At 33.4% G+C, this 19,089-nt stretch overlaps 1 protein-coding gene across 1 annotated transcript in view; it reads right to left on the bottom strand.

Moving 5' to 3' along the window:
* LOC109838843 overlaps positions 510 to 19,089 on the bottom strand; it is a 23,239-nt gene continuing 4,659 nt past the window's right edge. Inside the window, exons 5-13 of the mRNA XM_020407269.1 lie at positions 17,753 to 18,129; positions 17,473 to 17,661; positions 17,157 to 17,357; positions 6,040 to 6,114; positions 5,904 to 5,970; positions 4,717 to 5,803; positions 4,566 to 4,622; positions 1,405 to 1,476; positions 510 to 1,001 (exon numbers count right to left, since the gene is read on the bottom strand). Of these exons, the coding sequence (XP_020262858.1) occupies positions 938 to 1,001; positions 1,405 to 1,476; positions 4,566 to 4,622; positions 4,717 to 5,803; positions 5,904 to 5,970; positions 6,040 to 6,114; positions 17,157 to 17,357; positions 17,473 to 17,661; positions 17,753 to 18,129 (2,189 nt within the window). The 3' untranslated portion in view covers positions 510 to 937. The remainder of the gene's footprint in view (positions 1,002 to 1,404; positions 1,477 to 4,565; positions 4,623 to 4,716; positions 5,804 to 5,903; positions 5,971 to 6,039; positions 6,115 to 17,156; positions 17,358 to 17,472; positions 17,662 to 17,752; positions 18,130 to 19,089) is intronic.

The following is a 19,089-nucleotide window of genomic DNA, read 5'->3' as shown; positions in this document are numbered from 1 at the left end:
GTTGAGAGCATTTTATTAGGTATTTTAAATAATTTTCATTGATATATCTTATCGTTACTCACTACATAATGGTTGGTCTATTGATACTCTAGTAAATAAACTTCGCTAGCTAATCATCTTCGTAAGTCAATAACCACCACAATGGTTTTATTTTTCATGATTGCTAACCGCCAAGACAATTTTAGAGATAGTTGGCATTAATTAATCTTATAATCCATCTATGACTATATATGAACTAGTAACAACTCAATAAAGAAGCAGAAACACTTGAATAAACCTTCTAAAACAATAGATACAGTAAAAAAATAAAAAATAAAAAGAGTAACGTGTCACTTCGATTCAAATTTGGTAAAAACATCAAACTTTCGGTCGAACCTCATTATAAGCAACTTACAACTAATTTCAATAAATCAAGATTGCAGTCCCAGTTGAAAGCAGAACAAACAAATTTCATTTCTGGAGCTCCCAGAATCTTAACTAAATCATTACCAAAGCTGTTCTCGGTGATATAGACATCAGAATTGAGATGCACATTGCTTAAATAAGTACGTTAGCCGCATTACATTAGGAGTAACCTCCAAAATTCAGCTAAGCATATACATCACTTATAACAAACACAAAGCCTAAATCTGAACTATTCAATTCTTTCATAGGACATCAATAACCACATTACGCTGGATCATATCAAGTGCAAAAATGACAAACAGAGCCTCCCTGTATATAACTATCATAATGAACTTTCTATCAACCCGACATCTTCAGACCTGCCAACTTGAGTTGCATGCAGTAGATCAGCTTTAAATTCCCTCTTTCTCAAATCTTCATGAAGTCATTATACAGTACAATCTTTTAAGACCAGCAATAAAATAACCATGAAGATAGCACTCCTCGAAGAACGCAGCAGTTCATCAGAGAAAAGGACTGAGAACTAGATGACTCATGAGCCCCGTTTATGTGCAGAAGACCTCTTGTGGCTAGGAGAGATTGACCTCGACCTGCGCCTGTAAAATAGCATACATGTGAATCACACAGCTAAAACAAAAGCCCTAAGCTTAATAACTGGAGGGGCTCATGAATGCCCATCTCATTCATCACCTGCAATGTTGCTCATAAATCTTTAGGTTTTTTTTCGATATAAGTCCTTCAAATCTTTCACATGTTGAGATTAGTCCCCTCTAATCATTGAAATTGCTATTAGGAGGGACTAATTTTAAAACAAGAATTGACAAAGTTCGAAGACCTAATAGCAATTTCAATGATTTGCAACTACTTTCAAAATACTTAAGAATTGGAGAACCTAATAGCAGCTCTTCAATGATTTGAGGGACTAATTTCAAAATATGAAAGATTTAAGGGACTGCTACCAGTAAAACCCAAATCTTTGAAGGCTGGTTACTCTCTTACCTTCTCTCAGTAGAGGAATAAGGGGAATGCCTGCGGTGAGAATGCTTGCTATGTGGAGACCTCGAAACTCGTCTAGACATAAAAAAACAAGATCACACTGATAGGGTAAGTAAGAGGCATAGCATGGATAATAAATTCCTGATCCCGAAATGTTCACTCTGTTCATTATCTGCAGACTTCTGTCACTATAAGACTAATGGACGTGGAAGCAAACCACTTGATATAGAATCATAGGTCTACGCTTGTGCATTCAGATGAAAAGATGCTATGACCTTACTACTCCAAGAAGTTGGAAACATGATAAAGAGTCTATTTTCAGAAATATAGCAAATGTAAGGTCTCCTAAAACAGAGACAAAGAACCAATTAATAATATTTTGCTTCAAATATTGCCATGTTTCAGCTGAAACAAGTAAAGGTTAAAGAGAGCGACACTAAACACCGGAGTAAACAGCTGAACGTATCACATGTCTCTGAGAAACTTGGCATTTTTCTTCCAAGCCATTATCTGTCTTTCAAGCCATTAGTATCACATATAATGATGGATTGGTGATTTAAGTGCCTTAAGGAAACCACCGATAATGCTGCTATTTAGACTGTGATGCCTTCCAAATTTTAACACCATTTGGATCAAGGAGGCCCAAAAATAGAATCACAAAAGTAAATACTGTTACAAGTGAAAAAGATGCCCATGACGAGAAGTGAAGTCCATGAGACAAGTGAAAAAGATGTCCATGGTGAGAAGTGTAGTCCGTGAGACGATTATTTATACAGGAAAGTTAACATATGAATGAATAGCATGCAAAAAACAAATAGGTTATGATAAAATAGAGAGATGATGGAAATAAAAAAAACTTATAAAAACTGTTCCAAATTTCAGTATTGAAGTTGATGCGTGGAACAATAAGAACAGGCTAGATAAGTGAGAAGCATGAATAGTTATATCTTATAGGCATAAGCAATATCATCAATTATTCATACATCGATGAGCAAACATCCGGGACTCACACTATTGGCCATGGCATCATTTTGAGGTATGAGCTTTTCAAACTACAAGGGTTGCATGACCAAACCCTATAAATGCTGAGGTAGTGCTCTAAGAATGCTTAACCGGGTGTACGTACTGATGGAGGACGCATGGCTCCTAGAACCAACACATAAGTTGGTGCCTGGGACACCTAAATCAATGAAGGTAGCTGCATAGCTGAAGCCTGTAGCCCTAAGCAGATACCCAGAAATCCACTCAGATTGTAATATACAACACAGGCTTAGGGTACTAAATTGACCACAATTTGCAAAGGAACTAACCACCGAAAAATTGTGGAATAAATCAGCAGGGGTTTTAAAGGTACAAATCAAGCTCGTTGATAGATAGTATAAAAATAAATCAATTAAAATTAAAAAAGGTTGCTCAACCTCGACCAACTTTCATCAGATGAGACTTTCTCAGTAGTTTTCACCAAAACCAAATCTCTCCATGTCTACACCGCACAGCTGCGGCTGATACTTTTTCTGTAGCTTAAACTCGAACTCCCAAACTGACCAAATCATCCACTCAGCCAAAAGCACTTTCTCAACCTTCACTAAAAGAGCTCAAAACTTCTAAGGAAAGAAAACCCAAAAAACTAATATGAGACTCTCTGTATCTTGTATACAAAATTTTCAGGATTCAGAACACTAATACAAATCTTTGTATCTATTTCCAGAAGCATATATCAAGCAAAAAATAAGAGCACCAAGTTCCTAAGCTGCAATATCTAAACCCACATGCCAAGATGGTCATGTTAGAATTTATTCTTCATCAGGCTAAAAGACCACATCTTCTTCCAATTCTACTCTCACATCTAATGGGTTAGTAACTGTCAATCTTTTGCAAGTTTCAAGTCTGTGGAACATGATCAACATGGACTCAAAAGTGTAATTTGCCTATGTCTATCACATCTATATGGACCATAATCTGCAAGTATTCACAAAGTATGTACCATGAGTGCCTTTCTGTTCATTCATCCATTTTTTTTTTCTTTTTCTTTGGGTCTAGGATGCCAAGACTCTTCTTTTGTACACATTTACTACATCACTGAATATGAAATAGCAGGTCCGGTCAAAGGAACTTAGAAAAAACCAATCATGTCTTAATTAATATTCACAATACTAGGCTTCAAACCGCCTTTACAATGACCTCTACGCAAAATTAAAATATGTCCAGAAACAGCATTAAGGAATTGATGGGGGTAATTATTGTATAAAAATTAACATAACGCATGGTTTTCAATCAAATAGAACACAACATTGCAGGCTAGTAGTTCAATATGCATACCATTGAAATAGTTACAGCTTAAACATTGAAAATTGAACCCAATTCAAACATTATCAGCAAGGTTACCTAGACAATGCATCTAGGCTCCCGTATCCGTGTCCGACACTTCCCGTATCCGTGTCCGTGTCGGACACTCCTTGGATACTTCTTGAATATATACATAGATTTATTCAAACGTGTACTCAATTATATAACACATTTTTTAGTTTAAAAAACTCGTGATACACTTCTTGGACATATATCGTACACTTCATATCAAATTTATGCAACTTGTTGGACTCGGGAACAGGTTCGTTACCTAGTTCATAAATATGATTTTAATGGGTCGTTTGGATATCTAGTTAAAAAAATGAGCGCTTTTTTCAATTTACAATCTACTCAATAAAAGAGACATAAAAATCTATGTAGCACGGACACGGATCCGACACGGCCATCCGACACGCCGACACGAGGCAAATCCTAAAAAATACATAGGATACGTGTGTTCGACACGTGTGTCCGACACGGACACGACACGACACGGCTTCATGTTATGTGTGTCCGTGCTTCATAGATAAAAATAATACGAGGATTCTAGTCCTCATAACATGTGAATACGATGTAAATGAAAAACAATATCGATCTCATATAGCTTATTAATTTTAATATGTATATATAAAGCCGTGTCCCCATGTCCTAACTTTTACAATTTTGTCAGATCCTGTATCCACACCCGTGTCTGTGTCCGCATCCGTATCCATACCATGTCGATTATAAGGAATGCCATATTATCAGAGGATTCGAAATTCTGCAAATTGTTCTAGGCTAATTCAGCAGAGAACATAACCATCGTATAGGTGCAGTACCTTTTCCTAGATTTTGTAGGTGATGGTGACAAATTACTTGCATGCGATAACTTCTTCCTGCAATATAGAGGATAATCATGACAAATCTACCAAAGAATAAAATGACTGTAAGGTTAATAAAAAAATTAAACGAAAATTTAATATACTTTACCTCCTTTTCGAATTATCAGAAGGTTCATCACCTGATGCACTACCGTGCGAAAAGGAATTATCTTTGAAATTTTTACCTCTGCTGCTGGGCGATGGAGACCTTCTACTACTATACCTGGATGAATCTTTTGCAGGCCGAGAGTGCCGATCCTCCTTCTCGTCTCTTCCTCGGTTTCTTTTCCTTTCACAGTCTTCTTTATATTTATCTTCTTTATCCTGTGTGATCTCCTTCCTGTCATCTTTAATACTGTTATGCTTAGAACTGCTTCTAGAACCTTGTTCTTTCACATCAGATCCTCGTTCAGAGCTTCTATCATCAGCTCTCTCGTTCAATGTATCTCTTCTGTTCATCTTTTCTTTAACTTTACTTCTATCTCCTTGAATTATGGAATCACTAGTATCAGATGTCTCACGCCTCGTCCTCTCTGAACGGACTTTGTTGTCCCTATTCCGTGAACTTTTATTGGTAGTCATAGCCTCTCTGGACTCCCAGTCATGATTATCTTTAGTGAGTGCTTCATCACTTTTACCACGTTCACTTGTAGATTCTTGCCTGGTGTCGTCTTTGGTGACAACATCATTAGATTTTAAAGAAATTTCATTTTCTGAATGAAGTTTGTTAACTTTTGTACTTGCAATAGGAGTTGATTCCTCACAACCTGCAGAAACCCCTTCAGATGCTTTATCAGGAAAATGTATATTATCAATCAATGGTGAACCATTCCCCATCATACGGTTTTCCTCCTTCTGCCTCACCCCATGTTTTTCTGCAACCCCTTCAACGTCTGCTTCATCTTTTACAGACTTAGAATCATTGTCGGAAGGTATATCATTGCTTTCCTCTTGAATCTCACTTTTTCCAGATGAAAGCAACTTGGAGCTATGGGTTTCATCATCATCATCATCTGAAGCATAATTAGCTAAACCTAAAACATTTCCTCTGGGAGAGGTATCAGAACTTTCATCACCACATTCAACTTCGTTGCTCTCCAGTTTATGCGGAATTAGAACTTTCGCAGCTGCCTTGTTTGTCACAATTGCTACAGGAGACACCCTCTGGTTTCCATTATTAACAGTTTCTTCAACTACTGTAAAAAGGTATTCAATAAGCGATGCAAGATATAAACTTTCAAAACTAGAATAAACTTTCCACTGTCGCCGACTGCTTCATAAGAAATATTTTTTTACCTCCGCTTGTCTGCTCATCCTCATTGAGAACTTTTGTAGCAATCTCATCAAAAAGCTCATCTGTTACCTGTCAATCATAGCATGTCAGTATTAAATGGACAGCAAGATGAGAAAGGAGAAGGTGAATAATTAGGACCTTCAAAAGAACTTCAGTTAAGACGCGCTTTATTTCCTGGTTGATTGCTGCTGACCTTGCTGCTTCTACATCTTCCTATAAAAAACATAAAAGAGCAGACTTTAAGAAACAGCATAAAGTATATTCTCAAACAGAGACGATTGTTTTCAGTGACGTCTGCAGCAGTTGGAAAATGGTGGCTCTGACTACGTCCATGACTACCACAAAGAAGGATAACAGAGAAACAAAAAATGGGCAATTAAAATAGGCTTAATTGTTGATAGATCCCCTGTATTATCACCAAATTGGACTTACTACCCTCATAGTTCTATTGTTGCAGATAGCCCCCGGAAAAGGGTCAAAAGAAATTTCATTCAGGGGGTCTATTTGCCACAACAGAACTACAGGGGTCGAAAGTTCAATTTGACGATAATACAGGGGGTCTATCCACCATAAATCATCCAAAAAAAGACATCCCTCTCTGTACACTGATATTATATTCCAAGAACATAAACGGTTAAATTACACATATAGCCTTGGCGTTTAAACAGAAAAGTGACATGTCTTACTTTGATATATTAAACCAAACTTGATTAAGCTAACATATCCATACGATTCATCTCATTTCTCAATTTGTTTTTTTTAATCTTCTGTTGTTTTCTATGCTTCGTGACAATTTATGTTTCAGGTATCTGTTCACATAAGTTTTTCCATTACTTTTTTACGTTTTTTCCTCTATTTTCTTGTTCCACGTTGATTATCTCATGTTCCATAAGGACCATAATGAAGGTTTTATTGCACCTATCATGTATCTCAACGAGTAACCCAATTGACAAGAACTTAGGGTGTGTTTGGATACTACGGGGACTCTTTTGTGGTGTTTTTCCTTGAATTCGCAACAAAATGGTGTTTTTCTCCGAAAACGTTTCCAAAACACCATCGTGAGTTCGTTTTGCCAAAGCTAGTTTGATATTTTACATACATATATTATAGTATTATTTTATATTATTATGTGATGTATCATATAAAATAATGTATATAACAGATTAAGAATGTTGATAATATATTATATTAATTATATTATCAATATAATATAGTATATTATGTATATTATATTATATTATTATTAACACAAAATACAATATTATATTAAAAAAATATTGGTATATTGCAATTAATAAATATAATATAATATAATTTATTATATTATTCCAAAATTTACTATATTAATTATTATTAAAATATATTATCATCTATTTTATTATACTAATATAATTTATTAAAAGATAGTAAATAAATTTAATATAACCTATATGATATTAGATTAATTTAATGTAAAATAATATTTTAAACTATAACATATTATATTACAATAAACATATTATATTATTGATTACACTGACTAAAATATAATATTAAATAATTACATTACTAATTTACTAGTAAGAATTTTAATATAATATATTATGTTAATACATTATATTAATTATTAATATATATTATTCTCTATTTTACAAATTTTATTGAAATATAATAACTTATATAACAAATAAAATTAATAAAACCAATTATTATAAGATATTAGATTATTATAATAAAATATAACATGTTATATTAGAATAAATATATTATATCATTAATTACACTAACTACAATATAATGTTGAATAAAATATTGCTAATCTAATAATAAATATTATGTTATAATATATTATATTAATTATTATTAAAATAATTATCATCCAATTAATTATAATAATATAATTTATTAAAATATGATAAATAAATTAATATTATACATATACACACACATATATATCTATATGTTTTTGTGTGTATATATGTATGCTTGTATGTATGCATGTATGTATATGTATATAAATACACACGTATATAGAGAATTATTGGTGCCCATTTTTCGCACTATTTTTTTTTTTTTTGAATTAGGAATATATACTTGAGAAAAATTGTAGATCAGGAGGACTTTGAGAACTTGTTATCCACTCTTAAGTTAAACATGAAAAAATCTCATTATTTCTAATAAAGTAGTAAGTTAGAGCTAGGATAAAGTATACTTTTTTAAAAATTATTTCTTACAAATTTATTTAGAGTTATCAAAAAAGGACTAGCCTGAATATAAGACTAACTAATAACTAGAGAGTTTAGAATTCATCAAGTAAATCAATTGTTAATTAACTTTATCAAGTTGACAAATGACAAATTTTTATAGGAAGAAAAAAATATGAAATAAAAAGAAGAAGAAATGATAAAATAAAGAGAAAAAAAGTAATCCCGGTCTGAGAAATCACTACTTATTCGCTAAAGAGTTATCACAGTCTGAGAAATCACCACCTAGTTATTCTAACCCATTCACAAATATGTGTGGATACTTTTTTAAATGTATATGATTCTTGTTATGTTATAAAACCATTAAAAAGTTGCCAAATAACATGAGATAGGTGATCGCATAATCCACATGGTACTCTCCTTCTTGCGTAAACTGTTGTTGCAAGTTATTGGTTGCAATCTCATGCACCAAGGAAAAAGCCTTGCCGAAGAGCAGTTCCTAACCCAACTTAGACAACGGTTCATTTAATATGGTTCTTCTAAGAAAGTAAAGAAAGTAAAGAGACTGTTAATGCCCCGACCAAATAGTTTTCAGACGATCAGATCCATTAATAATATATATGTATATATTTTGTCACATGGCTTCTACAATATGTGAAGTTTTCAGTTTCTTATCAAGTTTTATGAACATTGCAGCAACTTCTCATACTCAAATCTTAATTTTAGCGAGTCTTGTGTGTCATGACCCTAATATTTAAAACATGGTTCTAAAAGGTAGTATTCATAGATAAGTCTTATGTGATTTGGTTTGAGGTTAACTAGCACAATAAAAGAAACTTCCAATTATATTAGATTATATTATAATATAACATGTAATGTGTTAACATAATAATACATTGTTAATATATTAGATGATCATACTATAGAAGAAAAGGACCAAAGAACGTTTTCAAATGTTATAGAATAAATGTATAATGTTATTATAGAGGAAATAAAAACAACACAATGAGCTACAAGTCAACAAACAGGAATAGGAGAAACTTCTCAATATAGAGAAGAAATCATGAACGAACAAGAATCACAACCACAGGCTGACACTAATATAGAAACTTTAGAATCTTTAGACTAGGATGATTTTTGTAATAAAACAAACAAGCAAAAATATGTCAATGTTATGACATCAAAATTAAAAATAAAAAATAAAGAAACTATAACTATAGAAGAAATTTCAAGTCCAGGATCAGATTCAGTTACATATCTATTAAATTTAGATCTAGAATTAAATATTTAATGGATTGGTCCCAAATTATAAGTGGAATAGCTCAGAACTTTTCATAGGATACAATAGAAACCATAAATTACATAAGTTCTTTATTAAGAGGACATATAGCACAATGGTTAAAAGGTTTTGAAGGAACAATAGAATGTAAAAATATCATAGAAGAAATAAAATCTGAAGTAATGCTAAAAAGCAATAGTAAAGTTTGGAAAAATGTTATTAATTCATTATATGGGAGTAATAGACGAACATGATGAAAATAAAATTTCTAAACACAAAGGAATGTTAGATAAAGTCATTTTTAGTAACATTGCAGAATTAGAGAAATACACATTTTTTTTGAAGAACATTATTATAACCTACCAAATGACATTAAAGGAAGATATTAAGAAACTTATTACCATAAATTCCCCTCACCAATAAATGAAAAAGTATTATCAAAATATTCAAATTATTTGACTAACATAATGACTAAAAATAGAAAGATAAAAGACGATTTACCACATAGAGTGCCCTACGTGTACAAATGTATTAATGATTATTGCATCGAGAAAATAATACAAGACAAAATAAGGTGACAAACAAGTTGTGAAATTAAAGAAATTTGTAAGAAATTAATTCCTCAGCACGAGTTTCCTGAAAATTATTATTAGAATATCCAAATTGTTTGACTAACATAATGACTAAAAATAAAAACATAAAAGACGATTTACCACATAGACTGACCTACTTGTACAAATGTATTAATGATTATTGCATCGAGAATAATACATGACAGAGTAAAGCGACAAACAAGTCACAAAATTAAAGAAATTAATTCCTCAATACGAGTTTCCTGAGTGCAGCAAGCGTGGTGGAAAACCTAGAAGAAGTCACCCAAATTATTTGACTAACATAATGACTAAAAATAGAAATATAACAGACGATTTACCACATAGAGTGGCCTACATGTACAAATGTATTAATGATTATTGCATCGAAAAAAGAATACAAGACAAAGTAATGCGACAAAAAAGTCGCGGAATTAAAGTAATTTGTAAGAAATTAATTTCTCAATATGAGTTTCCTAAGCGCAGCAAAAGCGTGGTGGAAAACCAAGAAGAGTTTGTAATAATTAAAGTCCAGAAACATCTATAACCTCTATATATAGAGATAAGTTGAATGAAGAGAGACAATGGTGAATAACAAAATTTTCTCTTCAAGTCTTCTCTAATATTTAGAGATCTGGGTGTTCTTTTATCATAAAACCCCTTTTCCTTTTCCAATAAAAAAATTTAATATAGAAAATAACTATTCATAATATTGTTCACAAGCTTCGATGTCTGCATGAACGGTGTTCATTTATTGGTGAGGGGAATTTATGTTTCTTTTATCATAAAACCCCTTTTCCTTTTCCAATAAAAAAATTTACTATAGAAAATAACTATTCATAATATTGTTCACAAGCTTCGATGTCTGCATGAACGGTGTTCATTTATTGGTGAGGGGAATTTATGTTTCTTTTATCATAAAACCCCTTTTCCTTTTTCAATAAAAAAATTTACTATAGAAAATAATTAAATAACTATTCATAATATTGTTCACAAGCTTCGATGTCTGCATGAACGGTGTTCATTTATTGGTGAAGGGAATTTATGGTAATAAGTTTCTACATATCTTCCTTTAATGTCATTTAGTAGGCTATAATAATGTTCTTTAAAAAAATTTATGTATTTCTCTAATTCTGCAATGTTACTAAAAATGACTATATCTAACATTCCTTTGTGTTTAGAAATTTCACTTTCATCATGTTCATCTATTACTCTCATATAATGAATTAATAACATTTTCTAAACTTTGATATTGTTTTAACATTACTTCAGATTTTATTTCTTCTATGGTTTTTTTACCTTCTGTTGTTCCTTCAAAACCTTTTAACCATTGTGCTATGTCCTCTTAATAAAGAACTTATGTAATTTATGGTTTCTACTGTATCCCATGAAAATTTCTAAGCTACTCCACTTATATTTTGGGACCAATCCATTAAATATTTAATTTTCTTATATCTATTTAATTATGGATCTAAATTTAATAGATATGTAACTGAATCTGATCCTGGACTTAAAATTTCTTCTATAGTTGCAGTGTCTTTATTTTTTATTTTCAATTTTGATGTCATAACATTGGCATATTTTTGCCTGTTTGTTTTATTACAAAAATCATCTGAGTCTAAATATTCTAAAGTTTCTATATTATCATCAGCATGTGGTTGTGATTCTTGTTCGTTCATGATTTCTTCTCTATATTGAGAAGCTTCTCTTATTCCAAATTGTTGACTTGTAGCTCCTTGTGTTGTTTTTATTTCTTCTATAATAACATTATACATTTGTTCTATAACATTTAAAAACGTTATTTGGTCCTTTTCTTCTATAGCATGATCATCTAATATATCAACAGTGTATTATTATGTTAACACATTACATGTTATATTATAATATAATATAATATAATTGGAAGTTTCTTTCATTGTGCTAGTTAACCTCAAACCAAATCACATAGACTTATCTATAAATACTACCTTTTAGAACTATGTTTTAAATATTAGGGTCATGACACACAGACTCGCTAGAATTAAGATTTGAGTATGAGAAGTTGCTGCAATGTTCATAAAACTTGATAAGAAACTGAAAAGTTCACATATTGTGGAAGCCATGTGGCAAAATATATACATATATATTATTAATGGATCTGATCGTCTGAAAACTGTTTGGTCGGGGCATTAACAGTCTCTTTACTTTCTTAGAAGAACCATATTAAATGAACCGTTGTCTAAGTTGGGTTAGGAACTGCTCTTCGTCAAGGCTTTTTTCTTAGTGCATGGGATTGCAACCAGTAACTTGCAACAATAGTTTATGCCCTTATCAGAAGTTTTTAGTAAGATTGAATCTACTATTATACCTAATATTTTAAAAAGCCTCGGCCTAGGCCTAAGCAGTACCTGGACCGCCTAACTAGCGCATGGACGGTACCCAGACTACGCATCTAGTTGTTGGGAATGTTTAGAGAAGCATTGTCTGGTTATATGGATTGCACCATTTAAGCATTGATCGTGATTTTCTGTATTGCAACCTCCACATCATCTAACCTCCTTCAAACTCCTTTTAACCTTCAAATGTGAACACCTTCACTACCTCCTCCGACCTTCGGCAAAATCTGCTTGATCACCACTTAAATGAAGAAAGAAATCTACTTAGATACCAGTTCGATACCTAAGCTTTCTATAACATTGACATTTACTATCTAACGCCTAGGCCTCCTAGCACTTTGTTTAACCCTATTGGTTATTATTTTGGCTATATATTATTTAATTTAAGTATGCATGATTTATTATGGATCTAAAATTGCTATCAATTTTTTCAAATTTATATGAATTTAATACTTATTTTTATAAATTATTATAATTAAATAATTTTAAAAGTAGCCAAACGTCTACGCGTCTAGGCGTTAGGTGCTAGCTCAAACGCCAAGTCCGCCTAGCGCCTTCTGTAACATTGATTATACCTATCCTCTGCAAAAAGTGTTCTTGTTTATAGTGTTCCTTAATAAGTCGCCTTCAGTTGCTCATAAATATACTAAACTCCAGCTAAGCCCATATGACTATCCTTTCTTTTATTAAACTTCAAAAATAATCTCAATCTAGGAACTTTGATTTGACCTTGTTCTCAACCCCATCTCTCTTATGGAATTGTTGCTTGAGCAAATAGATTCGGCCTAAGTTATCATACATTAATTAAAAAAAAGGTCTTCGTTTCTGTTATTGGTATTTTCTGGTGGAAAGAAACCCTCTTGGTTTGCTGAATTGACGATAACATACATGCTTACAAATTCTGGTTTTTCTTAACTTACATCTATATGTTTATCCAGGTTCTATATAGAGATGTTTATATGCTAGATGATGGGAATAAGTGGAAGCAACTGCCTCTGATGCCTAAGCCAAATTCTCACATAGAATTTGCAGGGGCTATTGTTAACAATTCCATTATCATTATTGGAAGAAATACAGAGAAACACCGTATGACCAAACAGATGATACGCGTTGGATAAATATGCTGATTCAATTTAGATACTTTGGTACGGGAATTTTTTATTTGTTCTACTTTACCTTTGGAAATTTATTTATAGGTTTTATTAGAAATTATGTGCTAGATATGAAATTTCTAAGGAAGAACAAGAAATAGACGGCCTTCTAGGATAATAACCTCCTAGGGTATCACTGAGCATTTGAAATGGTAGCACTAGTAATGTTCAGAAGATCATGATTCCAATAGATGACCCAAATTGATGGCAAAATGTACATTATCCAAATCAAGTTTACAACTTGATGCAATCTAAGGTTATAATAATAAGTAAAACATAATTGAAGTTGCAAACTTATTCTTAACACGAGAACTTTCACTTGGAGAAAAACTGCAAAAATAACTCGACATTTTGTACATGAGATATTAGATTATAATGAAACAAATTGATTGTTCACTCAGTTAAGTTGATATCCATGCTACAACTACTTTTTCCCATATTGGAATGGGATGATTAGCAAAAAATACCAAGATAATTAAGCTTAGGAGATTAGGCAACATTTGTTGTCTTAAAATTTTTTCATGAGTTATATACATTCAAACAATGCTCAACCATGTACTACAAGAACATATCTATGAAAAATAGAAATATGGGTAGCCATCTAAACAATTCAGACTAAAATGAGGAGTGCAAATCATCCATGTGTGCTCTCGTCATGCAATTGCAACAAATTATATCAATAAGTATTGTACTTGATGAAGCAATCTTTTGAGCTCCAAACTCAAGTATCTAGGATATATATGATGTGTATCTCCTACTCTTAGACTGACTGTAATTGCTTAACATGAGGCTCAAAGCAACTTTTACCCACTACTAATCTATGTCTCAACTATAGTGGACAATAGATGCTTATTAAAAAACTAGTGTCAACCCTAGTTATTTCCTTTTCAGTACTCAAGACGATATAATATATTACTATATTACATTCTCCCACTTCTACTCTAGATCGTGAGCCTGTGGCAAAATGAAAAGACAAGCCTATAATCTTTGTCTGTGTGTTCAATTCTCTTTTGTGGCAAAATGAAAAGACGGGCCTGTGGCAAAATGAAAAGATAAGCTTGTAATCTTTTTTTGTGCGTTCAATTCTCCCTTGTGATGCTTAAGAAGCTCTTATTGGCAGACTTTCAAAGCACACAGTTAGCCGTCAATATATGAGTAGGGTTCATATATAAACTCATACTATTGAGATAACAAAGCTTCCAACCTTCCACAATTTATGCCTTGAATGCAAATTCACTAGAGTGAAGTTTCTCAAAGCCTCTATCGCACCTCTCTTCTTGTTCCTAAATTTGTGTGATGCCCTCGAACTTTACTGGTGATGGCTGCCAAGGTCAAGATATAAGATTGAAAAGCTTCCCCTCTTTATGTGAAAGTAAACACCAAACTTACACTCCCACAATATAAAATTTCAATGGTTGTTGAAGTTCACTAGCGTGAAGTCCCTCAAAGCCTCCATCTCACCTTTATTCCTGCTTCTAAATTTCAATGGAGATAGCTACCAATGTCGATACCTAACGTTGAAAAGCTTCCCTTCTCTATGTGAAAGTGAACACGAAAGTTACTACTCCACCAAAACAAGTTTTCAATGTTTGTTAGAAGCAATGCCCTTTGCGGTTTTTGCAGACCTATTGTCTTGCTTTAACATATTTGACGGTACAAATTAAAGCATCATGCAATTCACAATGTCCACTTGATTCTCATGTTGCATTGTCATGGGTTTCACAACCATAATGTCAATAACATGTTTGCAATAATATCCTTCTACTCCTTTACTATCTTATCTCGTGTTATCACCTTTAATCATCAAACTAAAATATGGTGGAGCTTGGAAGCAACATCCTTCTCATGGCTTCCCCTCCCTCCTCAAATGCAATAGTAACACGCACCATTGTTGATAGTAATAACATGTTATGATACTTTCACTGCCCCTTTATTTTGGTTCATTATCTTATCGTCGTGGAGAATAAAAAGATAGAAAACATTATCTAGTAACACTTGCTTTCATGTTTGGCACCCCATCCAGCTTACCACCTCAGCACACCCTCCTATGGCAACCATAAGTTCCACAGTTGCTGTAGCAACAACGTCTTGGTCCTAATAGCAGGCTTTTAATCTCTAATGATATACGAGCATCCACTAGCCCACATGGTACTTGTTTATTTTCCCGAACTCAACATTCTTCATGTTTCCATCCCTCTTTCTCTTCATTACAAGCAAACCATCCATTTACCACTCCCTTTAGACTTAACAACCAAAACTTTCGTGGTTTTTTCATTGCTAAACACATTTCTTATGTTTCTTTTTGTACTTCTTTTTCTCAATTAATGTCTTAAGACATTAATCAAAGCATCTTTAGGTTACAACCTTTGACTGGATCGTGCTTGTCGTTTATCATGGACATGGTCCTCCAATCGCTCAACCACTCAAGTGGAAACCATGACCTCCATCATTGTTGGCAATAACTCAAATCAAATGAGAAGAAACCCAAGGAGAAAATAACACCCTACACACACCATGCACATGCAACTGAAGTTTAGGCTCAAATTCGATGACTGATGCTGCTAAACTTTAAAAGGCTACTTTACTCTCCATCTATCGATTTTCAATTTTTTCCAACTTAAACAATGAACCATAACCTCGCTTCCTCTACTTTAATCTCCAGGTACAAGAAACCCCATAAGTTCCACTCCTTTTGCAACTATAACTTCTAAAATTACTGAGGGTGTTTATATTTTTGTCTCATTATTCTCTTTTTGTTGTGCAAATTAGAGCATAATTTATTAAAGCCTCCCACTTTGGTCCAATTTTTCCTTTCTCATGGGTTCCTCCCACTCTATAGTCCAAGATTTCTTCTGATGTTAATAACCAAATCTGAATGATGGTGAAACATTCTATCACAAACCCTTCTTTACTTCCTAAATGTACATCTACCAGTTTCCATATCTTTAGCGACTGAAATGTTTCCATTGCTGATGGCAATAGCCTTCTGCCCCTTCTTCCCTCCTTAGTATTTTCGTCTTGCAAATTTGAGCATCGTCTGCTTCACAATATTCTTCTTGAATTCATGTTCACCATATGATGATTTCCCCAACCCCAACCACCACCCCCCCAAAAAAAAAAAATCCCACTTTCCTAAATCTAAGAGACCTAAACTTGAGATAACTCACAAAAAATATCCCTCTATTTTCTCTCCTTAAACTTATTGTGTGTGATACAGGATTATTTAATATTAGAGACGCTGAACATGAATAACAATAGTACCAGTGACCATTAACTATATTATAAACTGCACTATGCACCTAAAGTTCATATCACATATAATATCACATTCTTAAATATTAAACCAGTTCCTTATTCAAAGTAGAAGCATAGATTCCAAATTGAAATTGAAAATGATTAAAATGCATCAGTTGACCATGGGTTTTAGCAGTTAGAAATATTTACTCCACAGTCCACACAATTTTGAACTTTACTGTATGAAAGATCCATAGGCGTTGTATCCTCTGCAGATCATTTTCTAGACACATCATATGATGCAAATGCATAAACAATGTCAAACAGAACATGTATTAACCCCAAAAAATGATATCTATGCCAACATAACATTGGCCAAAAGATGCTCGCGCAATTCAATAAAAACAAATGACTGGCATAGTTCCCAATATAAGTGATCATACCTCATCATCTTCCTCATCTTCGGTAGACCTAGTTGAATCAATGCTCCTGCTATCATTTTGGTCACCTCTTCTAATGGATTTATCACCGTCTCCAGATCCAACAGAATCGAATGAATTTCCAATTGGTTGGGTTGAAGTTGCGCTGGGAATAACAGATTTCTTTTTTATAATTTCTTCTCTAAGCCAATCAGGCACTGCAGCCTGCAAAATTTACAAACACAATATGCACAGTCGTATACCATTGCATTCATAAGAGAAAAAAGGCACAGGGCGAAAAAATGGAGGAAAAGAAGGGTTAGTCAATAGATGCCCTTACTTTCTTTGGGCGCTCAGAAAGATTTAAGGCACCATTAAGCTCTCCAGGAAAAGATGCAGCTCCAGGGCCTAAGCCAAATGGTGCACTAAGAGGTGGCACACTAGACTGAAAGCTGGGAGGTGGGACATCTCCAAAGACTGGTGAAGATTGCACAGCCAAGGATGATTGCGGTAAAAAAGTAGGATCAAACTGCGAGAGAGAGAGAGAGAGAGTGTGAGTTCCATGTTAAGCAACTAGATATTCAAAAAAATAAAACCTTCTGCAAAGGAAGATATAGAACCTGTGTTCCAGATGGACCCAAAGGTATTTGAGGAAAACCAACCCCTGGACCAGTGAATGGAGGCCAAGTATGAACAGAGGATACTGTTGGATCATGATTCATTATTCCAATAGCCCCAGTTGGACCAGTATGCCCGTAATTAATTTTATGTTGTGATTCACGGTCAGTATCATGCTTTCTTTCGAAATCCAATGGTCGATCACAGGCATCAGGCAAGAAACTAGTGGGCGGCCCATGATTGGAGAAATGAGGTTGTCCTGTTGAGATCATCTGAACAGGTAACGTGGATTGTGAAGGATGTGCTTCTTGAATGGATGACACAGACAAAGGCAGTGCGGTGTGTGAACCCTCACCATGATGTATAGCTTCTCTGTTACCTGTTAGTAACCTGATAGGGTCAAAGCAATGAACTGGAAACCATAATTATCCACAAATTATCATGTTTTCAGCAGCTTTGCAGATAATCTCCGTGCACATATCAAAGCCCATGATATAAATTCACACAGATTTAGGTTTGCCTTCTAAAAGAGGCCAACATGTTGACAGCAACCTGGCTTAAACAGTATCTTACTCAGTCTAAAATATAAAAAAAATCCAAGGAAATTCACACTAATGGGAGACAAAGTTTAGTTTCCCTTGCAGCGACAAAGGTTGCAAGAACTTGCTAAATGGTTCATTCATTAAGACAAGTTGATTCAATGTGCAGAATTTATACCTGCTTCGTATTAAAACAAATAAATTGCACTATATAATATTTAGACAAACTAGCAGCTTATTATAGTTAAATCTGTTAAGGCAGAAGAAAGTTATCTTAAAAGAAAGAAAAGAAGCTTTAGCCTGGACGTGGAATCTCATCTTTGACGAGGGGAGGAGAAAGAAACAGGAGACATTTTTATCTGTCAAAGCTGGAAACATGAGGTAACCATTCAAAAGGTAAAGGTTTTCCGTCAAACTAATGCCATTGCCCCATAGATGAAAATAGATGAAGAAAATATTCACTCACCCACATTTTAGCAGATTTTAGAAAAATAATATAATTAAGCTACTTGATTACTCTATTTTTGATATCTCCTATGCGCCCTTTATCAGTGAGTGACAATGTTGTACGTGAGTGTATATGTACACATGCAGGCGAATGTTTGCCAATCCAAATTTATATATTAACACAAACCAGTTTCTCTTCTGTGAGATATAAAAACGTCATCAGAAGCTTGGGCAGGCAGATAGTTCTTAATAGTGTTTAGAGATTTATTCTTTCTTATATATTTTACAAGCTATCTAACAAAAGCGTCCATCCTGACTTAATCATGCTAAACAAATATATAGGCATAAGACTT

The sequence above is a fragment of the Asparagus officinalis genome, chromosome 4 (genome assembly GCF_001876935.1).
Source record: "Asparagus officinalis chromosome 4, Aspof.V1, whole genome shotgun sequence".
NCBI lineage: Eukaryota > Viridiplantae > Streptophyta > Magnoliopsida > Asparagales > Asparagaceae > Asparagus > Asparagus officinalis.
Note: the sequence above shows the minus strand (reverse complement) of the source record. Positions and strands in the feature narration are given on the sequence as shown.